Source organism: Loxodonta africana, chromosome 26, assembly GCF_030014295.1.
Source record: "Loxodonta africana isolate mLoxAfr1 chromosome 26, mLoxAfr1.hap2, whole genome shotgun sequence".
Lineage (NCBI taxonomy): Eukaryota > Metazoa > Chordata > Mammalia > Proboscidea > Elephantidae > Loxodonta > Loxodonta africana.
In genome coordinates, this window is record NC_087367.1 from 35,091,448 (window position 1) to 35,116,528 (window position 25,081).

Sequence of the window (25,081 nt, forward strand, 5' to 3'; positions counted from 1 at the left end):
GAGTTCTTTACCTAGGTTGGTATCTGGCTGATGCTATCCTTTGTCCTAGCCTCAGGTTGTTATCTTATGTTGTTAGTTCTCTAACCGAAGGGCTCCCTTTAATATTTCTTTTAAGGTTGGTTTGGTTTTACAAACTCCCTTAATTTCTGTTTATCTGGAAAATCCTAATTTCTCTATTGTATTTGAGAGAGTTTTGTAGGATATGTTATTCTTGGTTTGTGATTTTTTTTCTTTCAAGGTTTTATGTATGTCATCCCATTACCTTCTTCCCTGCATAGTTTCTGCCAAGTCATTAAAGCTTAGTCTTCTTGTTTCCCCTTTGTAAGTGACTTTTTTTCTAGAACTGTGTCATGGATTGTATTATGTCCCCCCAAAAATGTGTGTATCAACTTGGTTAGGCCATGATTCCCAGCACTGTGCATTGTCCTCCATTTTGTGATTGTAATTTTATTTTAGGATTAGGGTGGGGTTGTAATACCACCCTTACTCAGGTCACCTCCCTGATCCAAGGTAAAGGGAGTTTCCCTGGGGTGTGGCCTGCACCACCTTTTATCTCTCAACAGATAAAAGGAAAGAGAAGTAAGCAGAAAGTTGGGGACCTCGTACCACAAAGAAAGCAACACCAGGAGCAGAGCACGTCTTTTGGACACAGGGTCCTTGTGCCTGAGAAGCTCCTTGACCAGGGGAAGGTTGACAACAAGGACCTTCCTCCAGAGCTGACAGAAAGGGAAAGCCTTTCCCTGGATCTGATGCCCTGAATTTGGACTTGTATCCTACTAGACTGTGAGAAAATAAATTTCTCTTTGTTAAAGCCATCCATTTGTGGTATTTCTGTTATGGCAGCACTAGATAGCTAAAACAAACTGCTTTCAGGATTCTTTCTTTGTCTTTGGTTTTACAGGTGTGATTATCATATGTCTTGGTGACTTTCTTTGTGTCTATCCTATATGTGGTTTGTTGAGCTTCTTGGATGATCACCTTTCTGTCTTTTATCATATTAGGGAAGTTTTCTGCCACCAAATCTTCACAATCTTCTCTGTGTATTCCATTTTTCCCCATGTTCTGGAACTCTGATCACATGCAATTTTTGCTTTTGATTGTGCCCCACATAATTCTTTGGTTTTCTTCATTCTCTTCTCTGAGTTTTCCTCATACAAAGTGGCATCTATGGGTTTATCTTCAATCTCACTGATTCTGCCTTCCCTTGTTTCAAATTTGCTACTAAAACTTTCTGTTGAGTTGTCTATTTCTTAAATTTTGTTGTTTATCTTCTGTATTTCTAGTTACTGTTTCTGTCTGATTTCTAATTGCTTATTTTCACATTTTGTTCTTGAGTTATTTCCCTGAATTCTTTTATTGTTTTGTGTTTTTTTCCTTGATTTTGGCTATGCTTTGGTTGGTTTTGTCTGTGTTTTCCATGGTTTTGTCTATTTTTTCCTTGGTCTTGTCTATGTTTTCCTTTTCTCTTTACTGATCTCTTGGAGGGTCCTAAATATTAGTCTTTTAAATTTCATATCAGGTGGTTCCAGTACCTTTTCTTCTACTGGAAGGTTATCTGATTCTTTATTTGGTCATTTGCTGGAGCCATCTTATTCTGCTTTTTTTTTTTTTTTTTTAAATGTTTCAATATTGTCTGCTGTCTCTGAGACATAAGGCATTATTTTCTTTATTAATTGATTATATGTTTGTTTCATCCTGCTGTTTTGTTTTGATATGTCTAGACAGGTTTTCTGAGCATGCTTTGTTGCTTTCTCATCTGTGGGCCCTATAACTCTCACCATCTTGTCCAGATGGGCAGGGCAGTTTGCTCAGCTGTGATGCGGTGGGGTGGGGCTGGCAGGTAGGGAAGAAATGGTGCTGGCATGCTCAGCTACAGGGCAGCTGTATAGGACCAGTGGGAAAGGAGAGATGTGGGGCTAGGTTATTCAGCTGTGGTACAATAGGTGGGGCCTGGGGGGGAGGGACGTGGGGCTGTGTTGCTTGGCTGTTGTGCAGCAGGGCAGAGCCAGTGGGGAGGAGGGCTGTGGGACCAGGTCCCTCAGTTGTGTTGCAGTGGGGTGGGTCCAGCAGGGTGGGAGGGGTACGGGCCGGGATGCTCAGCTGTGGAACAATGGGGCAGAGTCAGTGGGGATGGAAGAAGCACAGGGCCAGCTCACCTGGCTGTGGCACAGCTGGCCAGAGCCAGTAGGGTGGGAGGGGGCACATGGCTGGGTTGCCTGGCTGTGGCACAGTAGGGTAGAACTGGTGGGGAAGGACAGGGCATGGGGATGGTCACCTAGCTGTGGAGCAATGGGGTGCAAATGTGGGGAGGGAGGGGCATGGGCCTGGATGCTTAGATGTGGGGCAGCTGTGCAGAACCGATGGGGAGGAAGGGGCTGCAGATGCTGTGTCCAGTCACCTGGTTGCAGTGCAGTGGTGCTGAGCTAGGAGGAGGGAGGTCACATGGGCCGGGTCACTCTGCTGTGATGCAGCCAGACTGGCTGGCAGGAAGGAAGGTGTGCAGAGCCAGGTCACTTGGGTGCAGAGCAGCAGGGTGTGGCTACGGCGGGAAGAGAGGGGAGGAGGGGGGTGAAGGGGAGAGGTTGATAAGTCTAGATGGTGGGGGAATAGGGGGAGCTTGTACTGTGGTTCCCGGCAGTTAGGGCTGCTGGGGTGGGGCTGTTCTTGTCACTACTTGCCAAGAGGGTGGGAGTTATAGGTGTGTGTTCCTCTGGTTATTGTGTGAGAGTGTCTGGGCACTTCTTTGAGCTGCAGCCAGCAAACAGTATCTTACTTCCCTCTGGGTGTGTGCATGCTGTTCCTCTATCTTCTATTGGGAGTTCTGTGAAGATGCCTTTTTGTGCTCTGTGTGGTGTTTTTGGCTTTATCTCAAAACGGCTGTACTGTGCTGTGCTGGTCGGCAGGGAACCACCACTCTGTATTTCTACCTATTCGCTGCTTTCAATCAGTTTCTTCTCAGTAGCCTCTGATCTAATACTTTATCCCTTCATTTACAGTTCAGGATTCCAGGACTGATGTCTGTATCTGTTCCATTTGATTTTTTGAGTCCTTGTTGCTGAGGGGAAATCCTGGTAGCATAGTGGTTAAGAGCTATGGCTGCTCACCAAAAAGGTCGGTAGTTCAAATCCACCAGGTGCTCCTTGGAAACTCTATGGGGCAGTTCTACTCTGTCCTATAGGGTCACTATGAGTCGGAATTGACTTGACTGCCATGGGTTTGGTTTGGTTTTGGTTTGTTGCAGAGCAGTGGATTGGTACATTTGACTAGTCCGCCATCTTGGCTCTGCCTCGAGATTTAGCACTTTTGAGCTGATAATATTTAGATACGGTTTTGGACTTGATTTGATACTGTAAAAAGTTATGATATTTCCAATGTTGGAATAGGGTGAACTGTATTTGGCATATGGAATGGATGTGAATCTTTGGGAATTAGAGGGTAGACTGGGGTAGGTTGAAATAAGATACCCTTCCAAAGATGTATTCACATCCTAATCCCCAGAACCTGTGACTATTATATGGCAAAAGAGTGAATATGACCTTATATGGCAAAAGACGTAAGTTAAAGATATTAAGAGAAGTATCTTGTTCTGGCTTATTCACCCACCAGTAGGTACTAAATAGCATCATAGGTATTATTATAAAAGAGAGGCAGAGAGAGATTAAACACACACACAGTAGCAGGCAGTGTGAAGATAGTGGCGGAGACTGGAGTGATGCAGCCAGAATCCAAGAAATGCTAACAGCCAACAGCCACCATAGGCAAAGAACGGACTCTCCCCTAGAGCATCCAGAGGGAATACCACCTATCAACATCTTTATTTATGTCAATTTATGGCCTTCAGAACTGTGAGATAATAAAATTTCTGTTGTTTTAAACTACCTAATCTGTGGTAATTTGTTATAGCAGCCACAGGAAACTAAAACAATGCTTATAGATTAATATAGATTAATGACTTAATATAGTTTTTTTTTTTTTTTAGTTAATATATCACTTCTCCCCAAATTCATCTATGGATTTAAAGCAACCCCAACCAAAATTTCTAGCAGGACTTTTTAGGTAAAGATTGATAAATTGATTCTAAAACTTATATAAAAATACAAAGAATGTAGAATAGCTAAAATAGTCTTAAAAAAAGAGCAAAGTTGGAGGATTTACACCACCTGATTTCAAGGCTTAAAATAAAGCTACCTAGTCAAGACAGTGTGATATTGGCATAAAGATAGACACATAGAGCAATGGCACAGAATAGATTCCTGAAACTAATTCATATATGATCAATCACTGATAAAGAGGCCAAGATAATTTCATAGGATAGTCCTTTCAACAAAATGTGCTGGAAAAAAAGCAAAACCAAAACTGGATATTTGTATGGGAAAAAAATGAACTTTGACCCTTACCTCCCACTGTTCAAGGCCAATTTGAGACAGAATTTGCTGCCTCAGCGCCCATTAATTCTTCCTAGTTGTCCTTTCACCCAGTTTCTGACATGGCCATTCCTATCTTATCACACAGCCCCTCAACAGGTGTTGTCTCTAACTGGCCCTCCTGGCCATGCCTTATATGGGTTCTTACTATAAAGACCCTGCTGCAATCATATAACCTAGTCTCTCAACAGCTATAGTTTAACACTCCTTGCCTGTCCTGGGCAAGCCCCATAAGATTTTTTGTGATAAAACTTCCCTCCTTTCCTGTGCTAAAACACTGGAAACTTTCAAATTGACCAGTGCAACCCAAGCATATGCTAATCCCGAGACCTCAGCCTCAAAACCTCAATAAAGGCTTTGGCCCACAGGCTCTCTCTTTCTTGCTCCCCACAGCTTGTCTGAGCGCATTCCAGCATCATGTCCCTTCCCTGCGGCGCTGCGAGGCATGCTGTGTCTTCTCTCTGGGACCTGTGAGTAATACGTTCTCTTTCTTTTCTGGCCTTCCTGTGTGGATCTCACCCCCTCCATCACATCTGACAAACCTCGCACCACACCTGCAGAGCCTGCTTTGGGTCAAACTTAAGACACCCACCATACACAAAATCTGTCTCAAAATAGATCATTCACCTAAACATAAAAGTTAAAACTATAAAACTTCCAGGAAAAAAAAGAGAAAAGTTTGCCATCTGGTGGTAACAAAGATCTTAGAAAGGACTCAAGACACACAAATCATAAAAGAAATAAATGGTAAATTGAACTTCATAAAAATAAAAAACTCTGCTCTTTGGAAGACATTGTTGAGATTTGCCTGTGAAAAGGCAAGTCAAAACTGGGAGAAAATAGGCAAAATCCATATATCTGACAAAGAATTGGTCTTCATAATACTTAAAGAACTCTTGTAACTCAATGCAATTAAAACATGGGCAAAAGATTTGAACAGACACTTCACAAAAGCAGATAGTTGTTTGGTGATTCCCAGCATCATTGGTCACCAGGGAAATGTAAATTAAAATCACAACTCTATACCACTGCAGGCTCCTTTGAAAACCTAAATTATTAAAAACTGACAATACCAAACACTGGAGAGGATGTGGACCAACTAGAACTCTCATACACAAAGAACATTGGCAGTTTTTTTTTTTTTTCAATAAAGTTAAATATATACTTACCATACGACTCATGATTCCACTCCTAAGTATTCACCTAATGAAAACATATGTCTACACAAACACGTGTAGAGAAATATTCATAGTAGCTTTATTCTTAACAGCCCCAAATAAGAAACAACCCAAATGTCTATCAATAGGTGAATAAATTAATGGCTATATAGTGATAAGTGGGCTAGTACTCAGCAATAAAAAGGAATGAACTACTGATACAACAACATGGATATGTATTAAAAAAAAAACCTTATGCTGAATGGTAGAAGCTAGACATAAAACAGTATGTACTTTACGATTCCATTCATATGAAATTCTGGATAAGAGAAAACTAATCTATAATGACAAAAAGCAGATTAGTGGTTGTCTGGGACCAGGGCTGGGAGTGGGGAGATTGCCTGCAAAATAGATCCAAAGAACTTTTTAGGGCGATGGAAATATTCTGTGTTATATGTTTATGGTGGTCTTCATATGGGTGTATTTATTAAAACAGATCCAACTGTACAACTTAAAATGGGTGCATTTTTGTATACGTACATTGTAATTCGTTAAAACTGATTTTAAAAAATAAAAAGGGAAAGGATCAAACAGGTAATTCATAAATAAGGCCTCAAAATTGCCAGCAAACATGGAAAGTCTCTGTCACAGGAACAGAGTGGAGAAGATAACTCTAGTTTTCCTTATTGCTGCTGGTTCAGCCCATGCATAAATCTCTGGAAACTTAGAATACATCCAAGGAAAGAAAAAAGATCCACAGGCGTTTTAAGTTGAAATGTTACTAAGTTATAGACCTGGATAGACTGAGGGATCACTGAACTGGAAGCTTACCTCAGGCTGAGTAGATTAGTTTTCTACTATCAACTAAATGGTGGTTGTATCCTAGAACAACTTGATTTATAGGGAAATAAAGAAAAAGTGTATCTTTTCATACCCAAGTTTGTTACTGTGCAATTCATACACTAAGTCAAACAAAGACATTAGAGTCATATGTTACTCTTCCCCAAAATATTTGCATTGAAAAAAAGAATAGAGTTGATACGACTATTCTTTACCTAAAATAATAGTAATTATTTTTTTTTTAGCCCTGGCCTTATCATCTCCCCTGCACACTTACTTAAACATTTGGGAAATTTCCCAAATAATAACACCCACAGTCCCAAGGTAGAAGCCAGAAACCCTTTTTCACTGCCTCCGTTGTAGGCAGGATGCACATATTTGTAATCAAGGTTGTACTGATGTCGAATTCAACCTGGTGAGGGTGGTGAGGAGATACCCAGATTCTGGAAGCAGCAGTGTAGTTACTCTAGCTGTAGTGTACTGAAGAACCCGTTGCTCAGTGGTGGCAACGGTAGGGTTTCCAAGTGAGCAGTCTAGCATTGTAATTTGGACCTTGTTCTTGGCTGCATAGACTTCAAATCTGGTTCTCTGGGCTCTCCTGAAGAGCCTGGGAGGTACCTGATATCCTTGTTAAATTTCTTTCCTGCTTAAACTCATTGGAATGGGTTCTGTTGTTTGTAGCCAGAACCCTACAGAAATAATGGACATCTTACCACATTAATTAATGCCTTAGCAGCTGATTGGCATGGATTTTTAAAGAGGCTAGTGTTTGCTTTATGTGGGAAGTTGAAATACCTCTGGAATCTCTTTTTGATTTATGATTCTATGAATAAGAGTGATAAGGAGATGGATGTCCAGAACTCGGTAAGAAAATTTGATTAGCGTGTTACAAACCATTTGCAATTACTTTTGTATTACGTGCCTTTGGCATTTCCACTATGCTACACTCTCAGGAGGAGCCCTGGTGGTACAACGGTTAAGCTCTAGGCTGCTAACCGAAAGGTCGGCTGTTTGAATTCACCAGCAGCTCCCCAGGAGAAAAGACCTGGAGATCTGCTCTCATAGAAATTACAACCTAGGAAACCCCGTGGTGCAGTTCTACTCTGTCACATGGGGTCGCTATGTGTTGGGATAAATTTGATGGCACAAAACAACAACACATTTCAAGGATAATAAGTGGTTAGGAGACACTGGGAGAAAAGAAAAAAACAAAGGACATAGCTCTTAAAACTTATTCAGAATGCAGAAGTTTCTAGTTAATTCTCTATTCTAAGTTCATTGAAAACACCTGACTGCAAGTCTATGTGGAAAGGAAACTGGCGAGGCAGCATGGAGGATGCGTTTCAATGAATGTGGATATAATTTTGCTATGATTTCTACATTTTCCCTTTTTATCCTATATTACAACATTTGTTATTACAAAAGCGGTAGATATTTGTTACAGAAAATTAGAATATACAGATAAACAAAAGAAGAAAACTTAAATTACCCATAGTCCTACCCCTCAGAGATAAGCACAGTTAATATTTTGGTGCCTATCTTGGCAATTTTTTCCCTATGCATATACATTTACGTGTTTCATTAAAATTACAATTTTGAAAATCAAAGAAGCCCATTTCACAAGTTGGGAAACACTACTGTCACTCCCACTGAAAATCCAGAATGTAGAATCTTATTTAGGGAAAAACTTAGATATTCTCTGTGCTGGATAGGCTAATGTCAAAATACTCCTTTTGAAATAAGAAGTTATGCAACATAACAAGTCCTTGGTGGTTCGTGCAAAGATGGAGAAAAGCGTACACAAGAATGTGATTCTCCAAGAAGAGCAGGGAGATTTCTCCACTCCCAGCGCTGAGTGCAAATGTGCTGCCTGGAGTTTGTGACCACAAACGTTGAATGTGCATGTGCCAGTGTGAGCCATGGCTCTTCCTATTCCACAGGAAGCCCCTGTGCATCTTCAGTGGCATGGACTGATACAGGTGATCCATTTGGTCAGTGTCAACTGAGCCCAGAACCGTGGTGACTGAGAGTAGGCGTTTGCCGGTAGTCTTTGGGATTCAAGTTACAGATGTTAAGTATGACCTCGACTACAGTACCAATATGCTCTAATGAACGAAACCAGCTCATTTAGTTTCTCTCTCTTTCTTTGTTGTTGTTGTCATCAAGTTGATTTTGACTCATAATGACTCCATGTATGTCAGAGTAGAACTGTGTTGCATAGAATTTTCAAGACTGTGACCTTTTGGAAGTGACTGCCAAGCTTTTCTTCCCAGGCTCCACTGGGTGGGTTTGAACCACCAATCTTTTGGTTAGTAGTCCAATGCTTAACTATTTGTACCACCCAGGGTCAAAAGCTCAAAGCATTTAATTTCATTTAAGCTATAGAAGGAATAAATCAACAGTAATAAGATTCAGTTGTTGTAAAAAATGAAAACAAAAACAAACCAGGAAACAAATGAGTAATTCCTTTCCTGAGGAGAATTTCTAGCTCCTGCTTAAGTCTCCAGACTCACTCCTTTTCCGCTACTTCTGCCTACACTCATCTTCCCATTCTCAGCTTATAGTACTTGAGTCCAAACTACTCTTACTGTGTTTTTTTTTTTAGAAAGAACTTATCAGTGTTTCTCCTGCTCTTACACTCCCTGTCACAGAACAGGAATCTACAAGAACACCAAACCTCACTGTGAAACAGAAAGCAAAAACAAAACAAAACAACAAAAAAACTTCTTTTAAAAAGGCATCATTGACTGACCAAGAAAAGGGCAACTGGAGCCAGATATTAAAAATTTAGCTTATATTCATTTAAAGCTTATGTGCATCTTCATTAAAAACCATTGCCGTCGAGTTGATTCCAACTCATAAGGAGGCATAAAAGTCTTAACATTGAGTAATGTGCACTTGGTGGCTGGCTGGGTTTGCCTGTGTAGAAATGTTTAGAGGTGGCTAACTTGTATACTGGAATTTCATCAGTTTCCTCTGAATTGATGTTTAAATGTACATTGAGTCAAAGAGGTACATTTGGGTTTATTGTGAGGCAAAATAAAGTACTTTGAAAATATTTTTTTTTTTTTTGATGAGAAGAAGAATTCATTTATTTGTTCTTCCCAGCTGCAGTTAGTCAACACATCTTGCAGATTAAAAAATTAAAAATACATTCACATAATAGAGCTATCGAATGATAAGAACATTCTTTACTATTTCACAACGACATTTTTTTTTTTTTAAATAACTTTTATTAAGCTTCAAGTGAACGTTTACAAATCCAATCAGTCTGTCACATATAAGTTTACATACATCTCACTCCCTACTCCCACTTACTCTCCCCCTCTTGAGTCAGCCCTTTCAGTCTCTCCTTTCTTGACAATTTTGCCGGCTTCCCTCTCTCTCTATCCTCCCATCCCCCCTCCAGACAAGAGTTGCCAACACAATCTCAAGTGTCCACCTGATATAATTAGCTCACTCTTCATCAGCATCTCTCTCCCACCCGCTGACCAGTCCCTTTCATTTCTGATGAGTTGTCTTCGGGGATGGTTCCTGTCCTGTGTCAACTGAAGGTCTGGGGAGCATGGCCGCCGGGATTCCTCCAGTCTCAGTCAGACCATTAAGTTTGGTCTTCTTATGAGAATTTGGGGTCTGCATCCCACTGATCTCCTGCTCCCTCAGGGGTCCTCTGCTGAGCTCCCTGTCAGGGCAGTCATCAATTGTGGCCGGGCACCAACTAGTTCTTCTGGTCTCAGGATGATGTAGGTCTCTGGTTCATGCGGTCCTTTCTGTCTCTTGGGCTCTTAGTTGTCATGTGGGCTTGGTGTTCTTCATTTTTCTTTGCTCCAGGTGGGTTGAGACCACTTGCTGCATCTTAGATGGCTGCTTGTTAGCATTTAAGACCCCAGACGCCACATTTCAAAGTGGGATGCAGAATGATTTCATAATAGAATTATTTTGCCAATTGACTTAGAAGTCCCCGCAAACCATGCTCCCCAGACCCCCGCGCTTGCTCCGCTGACCTTTGAAGCATTCATTTTATCCCGGAAACTTCTTTGCTTTTGGTCCAGTCCAATTGAGCTGACCTTCCATGTATTGAGTGTTGTCTTTCCCTTCACCTAAAGCAGTTCTTATCTACTGATTAATCAATAAAAAAACCCTCTCCCACCCTCCCTCCCTCCCCCCCTCGTAACCACAAAAGTATGTGTTCTTCTCAGGTTTACTGTTTCTCAAGATCTTATAATAGTGGTCTTATACAATATTTGTCCTTTTGCCTCTGACTAAGTTCGCTCAGCATAATGCCTTCCAGGTTCCTCCATGTTATGAAATGGTTCAGAGATTCGTCACTGTTCTTTATCGATGCGTAGTATTCCATTGTGTGAATATACCACAATTTATTTAACCATTCATCCGTTGATGGACACCTTGGTTGCTTCCAACTTTTTGCTATTGTAAACAGAGCTGCAATAAACATGGGTGTGCATATATCTGTTTGTATGAAGGCTCTTGTATCTCTAGGGTATATTCCTAGGAGTGGGATTTCTGGGTTGTATGGTAGTTCTATTTCTAACTGTTTAAGATAACCCCAGATAGATTTCCAAAGTGGTTGTACCATTTTACATTCCCACCAGCAGTGTATGAGAGTTCCAATCTCTCCGCAGCCTCTCCAACATTTATTATTTTGTGTTTTTTGGATTAATGCCAGCCTTGCTGGTGTGAGATGGAATCTCATCGTAGTTTTAATTTGCATTTCTCTAATGGCTAATGATCGAGAGCATTTTCTCATGTATCTGTTGGCTGCCTGAATATCTTCTTTAGAGAAATGTGTGTTCATATCCTTTGCCCACTTCTTGATTGGGTTGTTTGTCTTTTTGTGGTTGAGTTTTGACAGAATCATGTAGATTTTAGAGATCAGGCGCTGGTCGGAGATGTCATAGCTGAAAATTCTTTCCCAATCTGTAGGTGGTCTTTTTACTCTTTTGGTGAAGTCTTTAGATGAGCATAGGTGTTTGATTTTTAGGAGCTCCCAGTTATCGGGTTTCTCTTCATCATTTTTGGGAATGTTTTGTATTCTGTTTATACCTTGTATTAGGGCTCCTAGGGTTGTCCCAATTTTTTCTTCCATGATCTTTATCGTTTTAGTCTTTATGTTTAGGTCTTTGATCCACTTGGAGTTAGTTTTTGTGCATGGTGTGAGGTATGGGTCCTGTTTCATTTTTTTGCAAATGGATATCCAGTTATGCCAGCACCATTTGTTAAAAAGGCTGTCTTTTCCCCAGTTAATTGACACTGGTCCTTTGTCAAATATCAGCTGCTCATACGTGGATGGATCTATGTCTGGGTTCTCAATTCTGTTCCATTGGTCTATGTGTCTGTTGTTGTACCAATACCAGGCTGTTTTGACTACTGTGGCTGTATAATAGGTTCTGAAGTCAGGTAAGGTGAGGCCTCCCACTTTCTTCTTCTTTTTCAGTAGTGCTTTGCTTATCCGGGGCTTCTTTCCCTTCCATATGAAATTGGTGATTTGTTTCTCTATCCCCTTAAAATATGACATTGGAATTTGGATCGGAAGTGCGTTAAATGTATAGATGGCTTTTGGTAGAATAGACATTTTTACTATGTTAAGTCTTCCTATCCATGAGCAAGGTATGTTTTTCCACTTAAGTATGTCCTTTTGAATTTCTTGTAGTAGAGCTTTGTAGTTTTCTTTGTATAGGTCTTTTACATCCTTGGTAAGATTTATTCCTAAGTATCTTATCTTGTTGGGGGCTACTGTGAATGGTATTGATTTGGTTATTTCCTCTTCGGTGTTCTTTTTGTTGATGTAGAGGAATCCAAGTGATTTTTGTATGTTTATTTTATAACCTGAGACTCTGCCAAACTCTTCTATTAGTTTCAGTAGTTTTCTGGAGGATTCCTTAGGGTTTTCTGTGTATATAATCATGTCATCTGCAAATAGTGATAACTTTACTTCTTCCTTGCCAATCCGGATACCTTTTATTTCTTTGTCTAGCCTGATTGCCCTGGCTAAGACTTCCAACACGATGTTGAATAAGAGTGGTGATAAAGGGCATCCTTGTCTGGTTCCCGTTCTCAAGGGAAATGCTTTCAGGTTCTCTCCATTTAGAGTGATATTGGCTGTTGGCTTTGCATAGATGCCTTTTATTATGTTGAGAAATTTTCCTTCAATTCCTATTTTGGTAAGAGTTTTTATCATGAATGGGTGTTGGACTTTGTCAAATGCCTTTTCTGCATCAATTGATAAGATCATGTGGTTTTTGTCTTTTGTTTTATTTATGTGATGGATTACATTAATGGTTTTTCTGATATTAAACCAGCCTTGCATACCTGGTATAAATCCCACTTGATCAGGGTGAATTATTTTTTTGATGTGTTGTTGGATTCTATTGGCTAGAATTTTGTTGAGAATTTTTGCATCAATGTTCATGAGGGATATAGGTCTATAATTTTCTTTTTTTGTAATGTCTTTACCTGGTTTTGGTATCAGGGAGATGGTGGCTTCATAGAATGAGTTGGGTAGTATTCCGTCATTTTCTATGCTTTGGAATACCTTTAGTAGTAGTGGTGTTAACTCTTCTCTGAAAATTTGGTAGAACTCTGCAGTGAAGCCGTCCGGGCCAGGACTTTTTTTTGTTGGGAGTTTTTTGATTACCGTTTCAATCTCTTTTTTTGTTATGGGTCTATTTAGTTGTTCTACTTCTGAATGTGTTAGTTTAGGTAGGTAGTGTTTTTCCAGGAATTCATCCATTTCTTCTAGGTTTTCAAATTTGTTAGAGTACAATTTTTCATAATAATCTGAAATGATTCTTTTAATTTCATTTGGTTCTGTTGTGATGTGGTCCTTCTCATTTCTTATTCGGGTTATTTGTTTCCTTTCCTGTATTTCTTTAGTCAGTCTAGCCAATGGTTTATCAATTTTGTTAATTTTTTCAAAGAACCAGCTTTTGGCTTTGTTAATTCTTTCGATTGTTTTTCTGTTCTCTAATTCATTTAGTTCAGCTCTAATTTTTATTATTTGTTTTCTTCTGGAGCCTGATGGATTCTTTTGTTGCTCACTTTCTATTTGTTCAAGTTGTCGGGACAGTTCTCTGATTTTGGCTCTTTCTTCTTTTTGTATGTGTGCATTTATTGATATAAATTGGCCTCTGAGCACTGCTTTTGCTGTGTCCCAGAGGTTTTGATAGGAAGTATTTTCATTCTCGTTGCTTTCTATGAATTTCCTTATTCCCTCCTTGATGTCTTCTATAACCCAGTCTTTTTTCAGGAGGGTATTGTTCATTTTCCAAGTATTTGATTTCTTTTCCCTCGTTTTTCTGTTATTGATCTCTAGTTTTATTGCCTTGTGGTCTGAGAAGATGCTCTGTAATATTTTGATGTTTTGGACTCTGCAAAGGTTTGTTTTATGACCTAATATGTGGTCTATTCTAGAGAATGTTCCATGTGCGCTGGAAAAAAAAGTATATTTTGCAGCAGTTGGGTGGAGAGTTCTGTATAAGTCAATGAGGTCAAGTTGGTTGATTGTTGTAATTAGATCTTCCGTGTCTCTGTTTAGCTTCTTACTGGATGTCCTGTCCTTCTCCGAAAGTGGTGTGTTGAAGTCTCCTACTATAATTGTGGAGGTATCTATCTCGCTTTTCAGTTCTGTTAAAATTTGATTTATGTATCTTGCAGCCCTGTCATTGGGTGCGTAAATATTTAATATGGTTATGTCTTCCTGATCAATTGTCCCTTTTATCATTATATAGTGTCCTTCTTTATCCTTTGTGGTGGATTTAAGTCTAAAGTCTATTTTGTCAGAAATTAATATTGCTACTCCTCTTCTTTTTTGCTTATTGTTTGCTTGATATACTTTTTTCCATCCTTTGAGTTTTAGTTTGTTTGTGTCTCTAAGTCTAAGGTGTGTCTCTTGTAGGCAGCATATAGATGGATCGTGTTTCTTTATCCAGTCTGTGACTCTCTGTCTCTTTATTGGTGCATTTAGTCCATTTACATTCAGCGTAATTATAGATAAATAAGTTTTTAGTGCTGTCATTTTGATGCCTTTTTATGTGTGTTGTTGACAATTTCATTTTTCCACACACTTTTTTGTGCTGAGGCGTTTTTCTTAGTAAATTGTGAGATCCTCATTTTCATAGTGCTTGACTTTATGTTAGTTGAGTCGTTACGTTTTTCTTGGTTTTTGTCTTGAGTTATAGAGTTGTTATGCCTTTTTGTGGTTACCTCATTATATACCCCTATTTTTCTAAGTAAAAACCTAACTTGTATTGTTGTATATCGCCTTGTATCACTCTCCATATGGCAGTTCAATGCCTCCTGTATTTAGTCCCTCTTTTTGATTATTGTGATCTTTTACCTATTGACTTCCATAATTCCCTGTTATGTGTATTTTTTTTTTTAATTAATCTTAATTTGTTTGTTTTTGTGATTTCCCTATTTGAGTTGATATCAGGACGTTCTGTTTTGTGACCTTGTGTTGTGCTGATATCTGATATTATTGGTTCTGTGACCAAACAATATCCTTTAGTATTTCTTGTAGCTTTGGTTTGGTTTTTGCAAATTCTCTAAACTTGTGTTTGTCTGTAAATATTTTAATTTCGCCTTCATATTTCAGAGAGAGTTTTGCTGGATATATGATCCTTGGTTGGCAGTTTTTCTCCTTCAGTGTTCTGTATATGTCGTCCCATTCCCTTCTTGCCTGCATGGTTTCTGCTGAGTAGTCAGAACATATTCTTATTGATTCTCCCTTGAAGGAAACCTTTCTTTTCTCCCTGGCTGCTTTTAAAATTTTGTGTTTATCTTTGGTTTTGGTGAGTTTGATGATAATATGTCTTGGTGTTTTTCTTTTTGGATCAATCTTAAATGGGGTTCGATGAGCATCTTGGATAGATATCCTTTCATCTTTCATGATGTCAGAGAAGTTTTCTGTCAGAAGTTCTTCAACTATTTTCTCTGTGTTTTCTGTCCCCTCTCCCTTTTCTGGGACTCCAATCACCCGCAGGTTATCCTTCTTGATAGAGTCCCATATAATTCTTAGGGTTTCTTCATTTTTTTTAATTCTTTTATCTGATTTTTTTTCAGCTATGTTGGTGTTGATTCCCTGGTCCTCCAGATGTCCCAGTCTGCATTCTAATTGCTCGAGTCTGCTCCTCTGACTTCCTAGTGTGTTGTCTAATTCTGTTATTTTATTGTTAATCTTTTGGATTTCTACATGTTGTCTCTCTATGGATTCTTGCAACTTATTAATTTTTCCAGTATGTTCTTGAATAATCTTTTTGAGTTCTTCAACAGTTTTATCAGTGTGTTCCTTGGCTTTTTCTGCAGATATCCTAATTTCATTTGTGATATCATTAAGCATTCTGTAAATTAGTTTTTTATATTCTGTATCAGATAATTCCAAAATTGTATCTTCATTTGGGAAAGATTTTGATTCTTTTGTTTGGGGGGTTGGAGAAGCTGTCACGGTCTGTTTCTTTAAGTGGTTTGATATGGATTGTTGTCTCCGAGCCATCACTGGGAAACTAGTTTTTCCAGAAAATCCGCTAAAAAAAAACTGCAGTCAGATCCCTATCAGAGTTCTCCCTCTGGCTCAGGCTATTCAGATGTTAATGAAGCCGCCTGGGGAGGGTGGGGGAGGGAACAGAGAGATAGGAGAGTAGCACCTCAGAATATAGCCAGAGTTGCTTGTATTGCTTGGAATGACTGTTATATCTGAGATTCCCGCGGGCGCGTCGCCTATGTGTGCTGGCTGTGTGGAGATTGCCCCCAGGGGGTCTGGCCCGCTGGAGTCACGGTCGGATCCTCCGCTTCCAGCCCCACGCCCAGCGTCAAGGCTCCCCTACTGGGACGGTGCACTCTCAACACCAAAATCAGTCGCTGCCTCCCGGGGACTTCTCGTCCCTCCAGCCGCGTGGCCGTGCCGCCCCCGTGAACCAGGTGGGCCCCCTCCCGGGGTTAGTTCAGATGGGTGGAGTAGCTCCCCGTGCTTGTGCCGCGACCAAGTGTCCCGGCTGGAATGCTGTTCTCCCCACTCCAATACCAGTCGCTGCCTCCCGGGGACTTCTCCTACCGGCTGCGTCCCACGCCGCCCACGCGACCCGGCTGGTCCCCTTCCCGGGGTTAGTTCAGGGGGTGGAGCAACTCTCCGTGTTTATGGCGTACCTGCGAGCAGTCCAAATCCCTGCGGGACGGTTCCCCGGCTCGGATGCTGCTCTTTCTGCTCCAAGATCAGTCACTGCCTCCCGGGGACTTCTCCTACCGGCTGCGTCCCACGCCGCCCGTGGAACCGGCTGGTCCCCCTCCCGGGGTTAGTTCAGGGGGGTGGAGCAGGTCTCTGTGCTTGTGCCGTACCTGACTGGTACGCTGGCTCCAGGCTCTGGAAACTATCGCTGCTTCCCCGTATTAGTTCGTTCTCCGTCTCTAAATCCGTGTTTGTTGTTCAGGGTTCGTAGATTGTTATGTATGTGATCGATTCACTTGTTTTTCCGTGTCTTTGTTGTAAGAGGGATCCGAGGTAACGTCTGCCTAGTCCGCCATCTTGGCTCCCTGAAAATATTTTTTTTGCGCTACAGAAAGGAACCCCATTCTTGTTGCTGGGACTGTTGTTAGCATTACAGAAGGTCAGAGCTGAAAGGAATGGGGGTATTACTTAGTCCATCCAACCCTGTAATTACTGATGAGAACCTGATATCTAGGGAGAGAAGGGAAAGAAACCACTGTTTACAGGGCACCTGTTAGGTGACAGGGTCTTTACATACATTATCTCAGTTAATCCTTACAACCCTGGTGTACAGAGGTGGAACGTGTAGCCAAGAGAAGGTAAATAACTTGCCCCAGGTCACACAGCTAGGACACAACCTGGGTCTCCTGTAACTTAGTTTAGTGCTCTTGCCACTTGAGCACACTTATATGTAATACTAATATTAAGAAGAATATGTTATATTACTGAGGTCTGTTGGAGATTTAAAAACCTTCTAGGCTAGAGTCTTTTCACTAGAATGGAAGACAACTAACACCCACAGAGCATCTCTGTCCCAGTTGTTTTCACATTTAATCTTCACAACGGTCCTAGGAGATGGGTATTATTCATATGAGAGTTCCTGACAAAGTTAGAAAGATTCAGAAGGTTAAGTAGCTTGTCCAGGATTACCCATCTAATAAACTGCAAAGGGAGAATTGGAATTCAGATCTGCAATGTCAAACCCCACACACATTTTCCACTTCCATGTGCTGCCTCCCTGCTCCCAATATACCCTCCCCCTTACTTCATCTGCAAGCTGTGGGAATGGCTCCATAGACATGGGCTGCATGGGTCCTAAGGAGCTTTAGTCCTTTGAGGAGCACATGCACCATTTGTAAGAAAATGCCCCTATTCAAATTAGTTCTAGATATTTTTTTCCAAAGTGCAAATATACAGGAAGGACTTCTTCCACCCAACTTTTTTTTTTTTAATAATTTTTATTGTGCTTTAAATGAAAGTTTACGAATCAAGTCATTCTGTCACATATAAGCTTATATACACCTTACTCCATACTCCCATTTACTCTCCCCCTAATGAGTCAGCCCGCTTCCTCCTTCCAGTCTCTCCTTTCGTGACAATTTTGCCAGTTTCTAACCCTCTCTACCCTCCTATCTCCCCTCCAGACAGGAGATGCCAACACAGTCTCAAGTGTCCACCTGATATAAGTAGCTCATTCTCTGTCAGCATCTCTCTCTAACCCATTCTCCAGTCCCTTCCATGTCTGATGAGTTGTAATTGGGAATGGTTCCTCTCCTGGGCAAACAGAAGGTTTGGGGACCATGACCGCCGGGATCCCTCTAGTCTCAGTCAGACCATTAAGTATGGTCTTTTTATGAGAATTTGGGGTCTGCATCCCACTGATCTCCTGCTCCCTCAGGGGTTCTCTGTTGTGCTCCCTGTCAGGGCAGTCATCGGTTGTGGCCGGGCACCATCTAGTTCTTCTGGTCTCAGGATGATGTAAGTCTCTGGTTCACGTGGCCCTTTCTGTCTCTTGGGCTCATAGTTATCGTGTGATCTTGGTGTTCTTCATTTTCCTTTGATCCAGGTGAGTTGAGACCAATTGATGCATCTTAGATAGCCGCTTGTTAGCATTTAAGACCCCAGACGCCACATTTCAAAGTGGGATGCAGAATGTTTTCATAATAGAATTATTTTGCCAATTGACTTAGAAGTCCCCTTAAGCCATAGTCCCCAAACCCCCGCCCTTGCTCCGCTGACCTTTGAAGCATTCAGTTTATTCCAGAAACTTCTTTGCTTTTGGTCCAGTCCAGTTGAGCTGACCTTCCCTGTATTGAGTATTGTCCTTCCCTTCACCTAAAGTAGTTCGTATCTACTAACTAATCAGTAAATAACCCTCTCCCACCCTCCCTCCCTCCCCACATTGTAACCACAAAAGTATGTGTTCTTCTCAGTTTATACTATTTCTCAAGATCGTATAATAGTGGTCTTATACAATATTTGTCCTTTTGCCTCTGACTAATTTCACTCAGCATAATGCCTTCCAGGTTCCTCCATGTTATGAAATGTTTCACGGATTTGTCACTGTTCTTTATTGATGAATAGTATTCCATTGTGTGAATATACCACAATTTATTTAACCATTCATCCGTTGATGGACACCTTGGTTGCTTCCAGCTTTTTGCTATTGTAAACAGAGCTGCAATAAACGTGGGTGTGCATATATCTGTTCGTGTAAAGGCTTTTATTTCTCTAAAGTATGTTCCGAGGAGTGGGATTTCTGGGTTGTATGGTAGTTCTATTTCTAACTTTTTAAGAAAACACCAGATAGATTTCCAAAGTGATTGTACCATTTTACATTCCCACCAGCAGTGTATAGAGTTCCAATCTCTCCGCAGCCTCTCCAACATTTATTATTTTGTGTTTTTTGGATTAATGCCAGCCTTGTTGGAGTGAGATGGCATCTCATCGTAGTTTTCATTTGCATTTCTCTAATGGCTAGTGATTGAGAGCATTTTCTCATGTATCTGTTAGCTGCCTGAATATCTTCTTTAGTGAAGTGTGTGTTCATATCCTTTGCCCACTTCTTGATTGGTTATTTGTCTTTTTGTGGTTGAGTTTTAACAGAATCATATAGATTTTAGAGATCAGGTGCTAGTCGGAGATGTCATAGCTGAAAATTCTTTCCCAATCCGTAGGTGGTCTTTTTACTCTTTTGTTGAAGTCTTTAGATGAGCTTAGGTGTTTGATTTTTAGGAGCTCCCTGTTATCTGGTTTCTATTCGCCATTTTTGGTAATGTTTTGTATTCTGTTTATGCCTTGTATTAGGGCTCCTAACGTTGTCCCTATTTTTTCTTCTATGATCTTTATTATTTTAGTCTTTATGTTTAGGTCTTTGATCCACTTGGAGTTAGTTTTTGTGCATAGTGTGAGGTATGGGTCCTGTTTCATTTTTTGCAAATGGATACCCAGTTATGCCAGCACCATTCGTTAAAAAGACTATCTTTTCCCCAATTAACTGACACTGGGCCTTTGTCAAATATCAGCTTCTCATATGTGGATGGATTTATATCCGGATTCTCAATTCTGTTCCATTGGTCTATGTGCCTGTTGTTGTACCAGTACCAGGCTGTTTTGACTACTGTGGCTGTATAATAGCTTCTGAAATCAGGTAGAGTGAGGCCTCCCACTTTCTTCTTCTTTTTCAGTAATGCTTTACTTATCCGGGGCTTCTTTCCCTTCCATATGAAGTTGGTGATTTGTTTCTCCATCACATTGAAAAATGTCATTGGAATTTGGATCGGAAGTGCATTGTATGTATAGATGGCTTTTGGTAGAATAGACATTTTTACTATGTTAAGTCTTCCTATCCATGAGCAAGGTATGTTTTTCCACTTATGTAGGTCCTTTTTAGTTTCCTGCACTAGTACTTTGTAGTTTTCTTTGTATAGGTCTTTTACATCTTTGGTAAGATTTATTCTTAAGTATTATATCTTCTTGGGGGCTACTGTGAATGGTATTGATTTGGTGATTTCCTCTTCAGTGTTCTTTTTGTTGATGTAGAGGAATCCAAGTGATTTTTGTATGTTTATCTTACAACCTGAGACTCTGCCAAACTCTTCTATTAGTTGCAGTAGTTTTCTGGAGGATTCCTTAGGGTTTTCTCTGTATAAGATCATGTCATCTGCAAATAATTTTACTTCCTCCTTGCCAATCCAGATGCCCTTTATTTCTTTGTCTAGCCTAATTGCTCTGGCTAGGACCTCTAGCACAATGTTGAATAAGAGCGGTGATAAAGGGCATCCTTGTCTAGTTGTCTGGTTCCAGTTCTCAAGGGAAATGCTTTCAGGCTCTCTCCATTTAGAGTGATGTTGGCTGTTGGCTTTGTATAGATGTCCTTTATTATGTTGAGGAATTTTCCTTCAATTCCTATTTTGCTGAGAGTTTTTATCATAAATGGGTGTTGGACTTTGTCAAATGCCTTTTCTGTGTCAATTGATAAGATCATGTGGTTTTTGTCTTTTGTTTTATTTAGATGGTGGATTACATTAATGGTTTTTCTAATATTAAACCAGCCTTGCATACCTGGTATAAATCCCACTTGGTCGTGGTGGATTATTTTTTTGATATGTTGTTGAATTCTATTGGCTAGAATTTTGTTGAGGATTTTTGCATCTATGTTCATGAGGGATATAGGTCTGTAATTTTCTTTTTTTGTGATGTCTTTACCTGGTTTTGGTATCAGGGATATGGTGGCTTCATAGAATGAGTTAGGTAGTATTCCATCATTTTCTATGCTTTGGAATACCTTTAGTAGTAGTGGTGTTAACTCTTCTCTGAAAGTTTGGTAGAACTCTGCAGTAAAGCCGTCTGGGCCAGGGTTTTTTTTTGTTGGGAGTTTTTTGATTACCATTTCAATCTCTTTTTTTGTTATGGGTCTATTTAGTTGTTCTACTTCTGATTGTGTTAGTTTAGGTAGGTAGTGTTTTTCTAGGAATTCATCCATTTCTTCTAGGTTTGCAAATTTGTTAGAGTACAATTTTTCGTAATAATCTGATATGATTCTTTTAATTTCAGTTGGGTCTCTTGTGATGTGGCCCATCTCATTTCTTATTTGGGTTATTTGTTTCCTTTCCTGTATTTCTTTAGTCAGTCTGGCCAATGGTTTATCAATTTTGTTAATTTTTTCAAAGAACCAGCTTTTGGCTTTAATTCTTTCAATTGTTTTTGTGTTCTCTAATTCATTGAGTTCAGCTCTAATTTTTATTATTTGTTTTCTTCTGGTGCCTGATGGATTTTTTTGTTGCTCACTTTCTATTTGTTCAAGTTGTAGGGACAGTTCTCTGATTTTGGCTCTTTCTTCTTTTTGTATGTGTGCATTTATCGATATAAATTGACTTCTGAGCACTGCTTTTGCTGTGTCCCAGAGGTTTTGATAGGAAGTGTTTTCATTCTCGTCGCATTCTATGAATTTCTTTATTCCCTCCTTAATGTCTTCTATAACCCAATCTTTTTTGAGCAGGGTATTGTTCAGTTTCCAAGTATTTGATTTCTTTTCCCTAATTTTTCTGTTATTGATTTCCACTTTTATGGCCTTGTGGTCTGAGAAGACGCTTTGTAATATTTCGATGTTTTGGAGTCTGCAAAGGTTTGTTTTATGACCTAATATGTGGTCTATTCTAGAGAATGTTCCATGTGCACTCGAAAAAAAAAGCGTACTTTGTAGCAGTTGGGTTCCACCTAACTCTTAATTATTTACTGGACAGCTTGCTAGAGTAGGAGAAAGAAGGGGGAACCCATAGCAACTTGGAGAGCAAACTGGCCACAGCCCTGACCTTTAGGCCAATGGGTGACTGCAAGTGGACTACATGAGCTCCAGTCTATGGGTTGATTTTATTCTCGAGAGCAATTAATACCTATTTAATTGGGTTTGACTTGGCTTTGCTTTCTGTTCTGGTCATGGATTTTCTCTGTAGGTAGGATGAATACTTTCAGCATCTAATCTGAACATGAATTTTCAGTGTCTTCAAAATCAGCTGAGATTCCATGGCCTGATGATCCATGCAGCAGTTTTAATTATTTTAGCAAAGTGACTGGATGGTCAACTCTGGCACCAGTTTATTCTGTTTACATGTGAATATAGGGAACTTCTTGGCTTCTTCCTTTATCTTCTCCCACCTTTTTTCTGTTCTCATTTAAAATCTCACCCAGTCAGTGAAGGCTGGATTTCTCTCAAACCTACCCCTTTTGGGGGAGGGGTAAAGAGGGAAGGAAGAATCTTCAGTAGCTGCTTGTGTTAGGTTGGTGTCATGGATTGAATTGTGTCCCCCCAAAATATCTGTCAACTTGGCTATGTCATGATTCCCAGTATTATATGATTGTCTACCATTTTGTCATCTAATGTGATTTCCCTATGTGTTGTAAACCCTATCACTATGTTGTAATGAGATGGATTAGTGGCTGTTGAGATCTACAAGATTAGATGATGTCTTAAGCCAATCTCTTTTGAGATATAAAAGAGAGAAGCAAGCAGAGAGACATGGGGACCTCATACCACCAACAATGAAGGACAGGAGCACATCCCGTGGACCCAGGGTCCCTGCACTGAGAAGCTCCTCAACCAGGGGAAGATCAATGACAACGACCTTCCTTCAGAGCAGAGAAGAGAAAGCCTTCCCCTGGAGCTGATGCCCTGAATTTGGGCTTGTAGCCTACTAGACTGTGAGTGAATAAATTTCTCTTTGTTGAAGCCATTCACTTGTAGCATTTCTGGTACAGGAGCACTAGAGAACTAAGACAGCTGGGTTCTCTGGAGAAGCAAAACCAGTAAAGCATATAAATATATATATATAGAAGAGATTTATATCAAGGAAATGGCTCACATGGTTGTAGAGGCTGGAAGGTCCCAAGTCTGTGGGCTAGGATAGAGATTTCTCCTGATGCATGTAGCTGCAGGGGCTGGCAAACCCAAGATTGGCAGGTCAGCAAGCAGGGCTCTTGCTCACAGGCTGCGAAGATTGATGAATCCCAAGACTGGCAGGCAAGAGTGCAGGTAAGCTGCTAGCTCAAGTCCCAAGAACTGGAGGTCAGATGAACAGGAGCCAGGTGCAGGATCCAGCTTTAGCAAAAAGCCCCCAAGCCTTGCCAGAATGCCCGCTTATATTCAATGCAGGCCACATGCCCAAGGAAACTCCCTTTCAGTTGATTAGCTACTCACAGTAGATCTCATCATGGGGGTGATCACATATCAGATCTCAATAGGGAAGTGATCACAGTGTTATATGACTACCAAAACACTGAGAATCATGGCCCAGCCAAGTTGACACCCCATCTTAACCATCACACTGCTATTTAATGAGTCTTTTCTGTGTTCCAGTCACAACCCCTTGCTTGAGCCTCGTAGCTTGAATTTGAACCAAATCCTGATACTAAAACATAGGCCCTTGCTCATGCTCCTGTACTGCTCACCTCTTATTTTTAGGCTTTTCCCCCACTGCCCCTCCCCTGGGCTGCTTCCTCTGCCTAGAAATGGCCTTTCACTTCCACTGCGTGGTGAACTTTACTTGTCCTTCAAGTATAACTCAAATGAAACCTCTTCTATGTAGAATTAACCATGCCACCTGGGTGGTTCCTCTAAGACACTGATTTTCAAACTTTTATTTACTTTGATCCACAATACCCAATACATTTTACATCACTACCCGGTGCCAGAATACATAAATAATCAAAACAAAAATTTTATGAAATAGTTTCATTTAATTTTTAAAAATATGTTGATGGTGACCCACTTAAGTTGCCAAAGGTAATAAATACACACAATAATAAAAATGCATACATGAAAGTGTTCACTGAGCAATATTTATGATTTCTCTGTGAGTATAACAGATTTGCTGAATTCTATAAGTCCTTCCTAGTGAATTATTGAAATTGAGGATAGTCTTAAGAATTTTCCAAACTTGCACCCACTCACATAGCTCCTTCTTTTGGCCCCTCTCCACCCTATGATTACATTTCTCTTTCCCTTGTCCTTTCTGCTCAATAATGCCATTTCTAAATCCAGGCTTTGTGTCTTCATCTTGATACTGGGATAGTGTATGTGTGTATTGGGGGAGGATAATGGCTCAGTGGTTAAGTGTTCAGCTGCTAACAGAAAGGTCGTCAGTTGAACCCACCAGCTGTACCACGGGAGAAAGAAGTGGCAGTCTGCTCCTGTAGCGATTACAGTCTTGGAAACTCGATGGGGCAGTTCTACGTCGCTATGACTCAGAACAGACACGACGGTAATGATTTGGGTTTTGGGTAATCTCATTTATTTGGTTCAGGGATGGACATAGATGGAGCACTCATAGATAAGCCATGCGTTAGGCTTCTGGGAACCTGCTTTTCAGCACAGAGAGAGGATAAAGAAAGAAAAAGGAAGTTGCTTTCCTCACTGTCTGTCTTGAGGGGATGAAAAGTCAGGACTACACCCCCCCCCCAAAAAAAAAATCCATTGCCGTCGAATCAATTCCAACTTATAGCGACCCTATAGAACAAAGTAGAACTGCCCCATCGGGTTTCCAAGGAGATCCTGGTGGATTTGAACTACTGACCTTTTGGTTAGCAGCTGTAGTGCTTAAACACTTACACCACCAGGGTTTCCAGGACTATACAAGGACCTAGAAATCTGTGTCTTATCTTAA

The 25,081-nt window shown here is 40.4% G+C and overlaps 1 protein-coding gene across 1 annotated transcript in view; it reads left to right on the top strand.

Annotated features, from left to right (window-relative positions):
* The window catches only part of NLRC4 (NLR family CARD domain containing 4), a 158,047-nt gene that overhangs the window by 55,919 nt on the left and 77,047 nt on the right, over nucleotides 1-25,081 (top strand). The window contains 2 exon segments of the mRNA XM_064276973.1: nucleotides 4,818-4,894; nucleotides 7,103-7,285. Coding sequence (XP_064133043.1) covers nucleotides 4,818-4,894; nucleotides 7,103-7,285 — 260 coding nt within the window.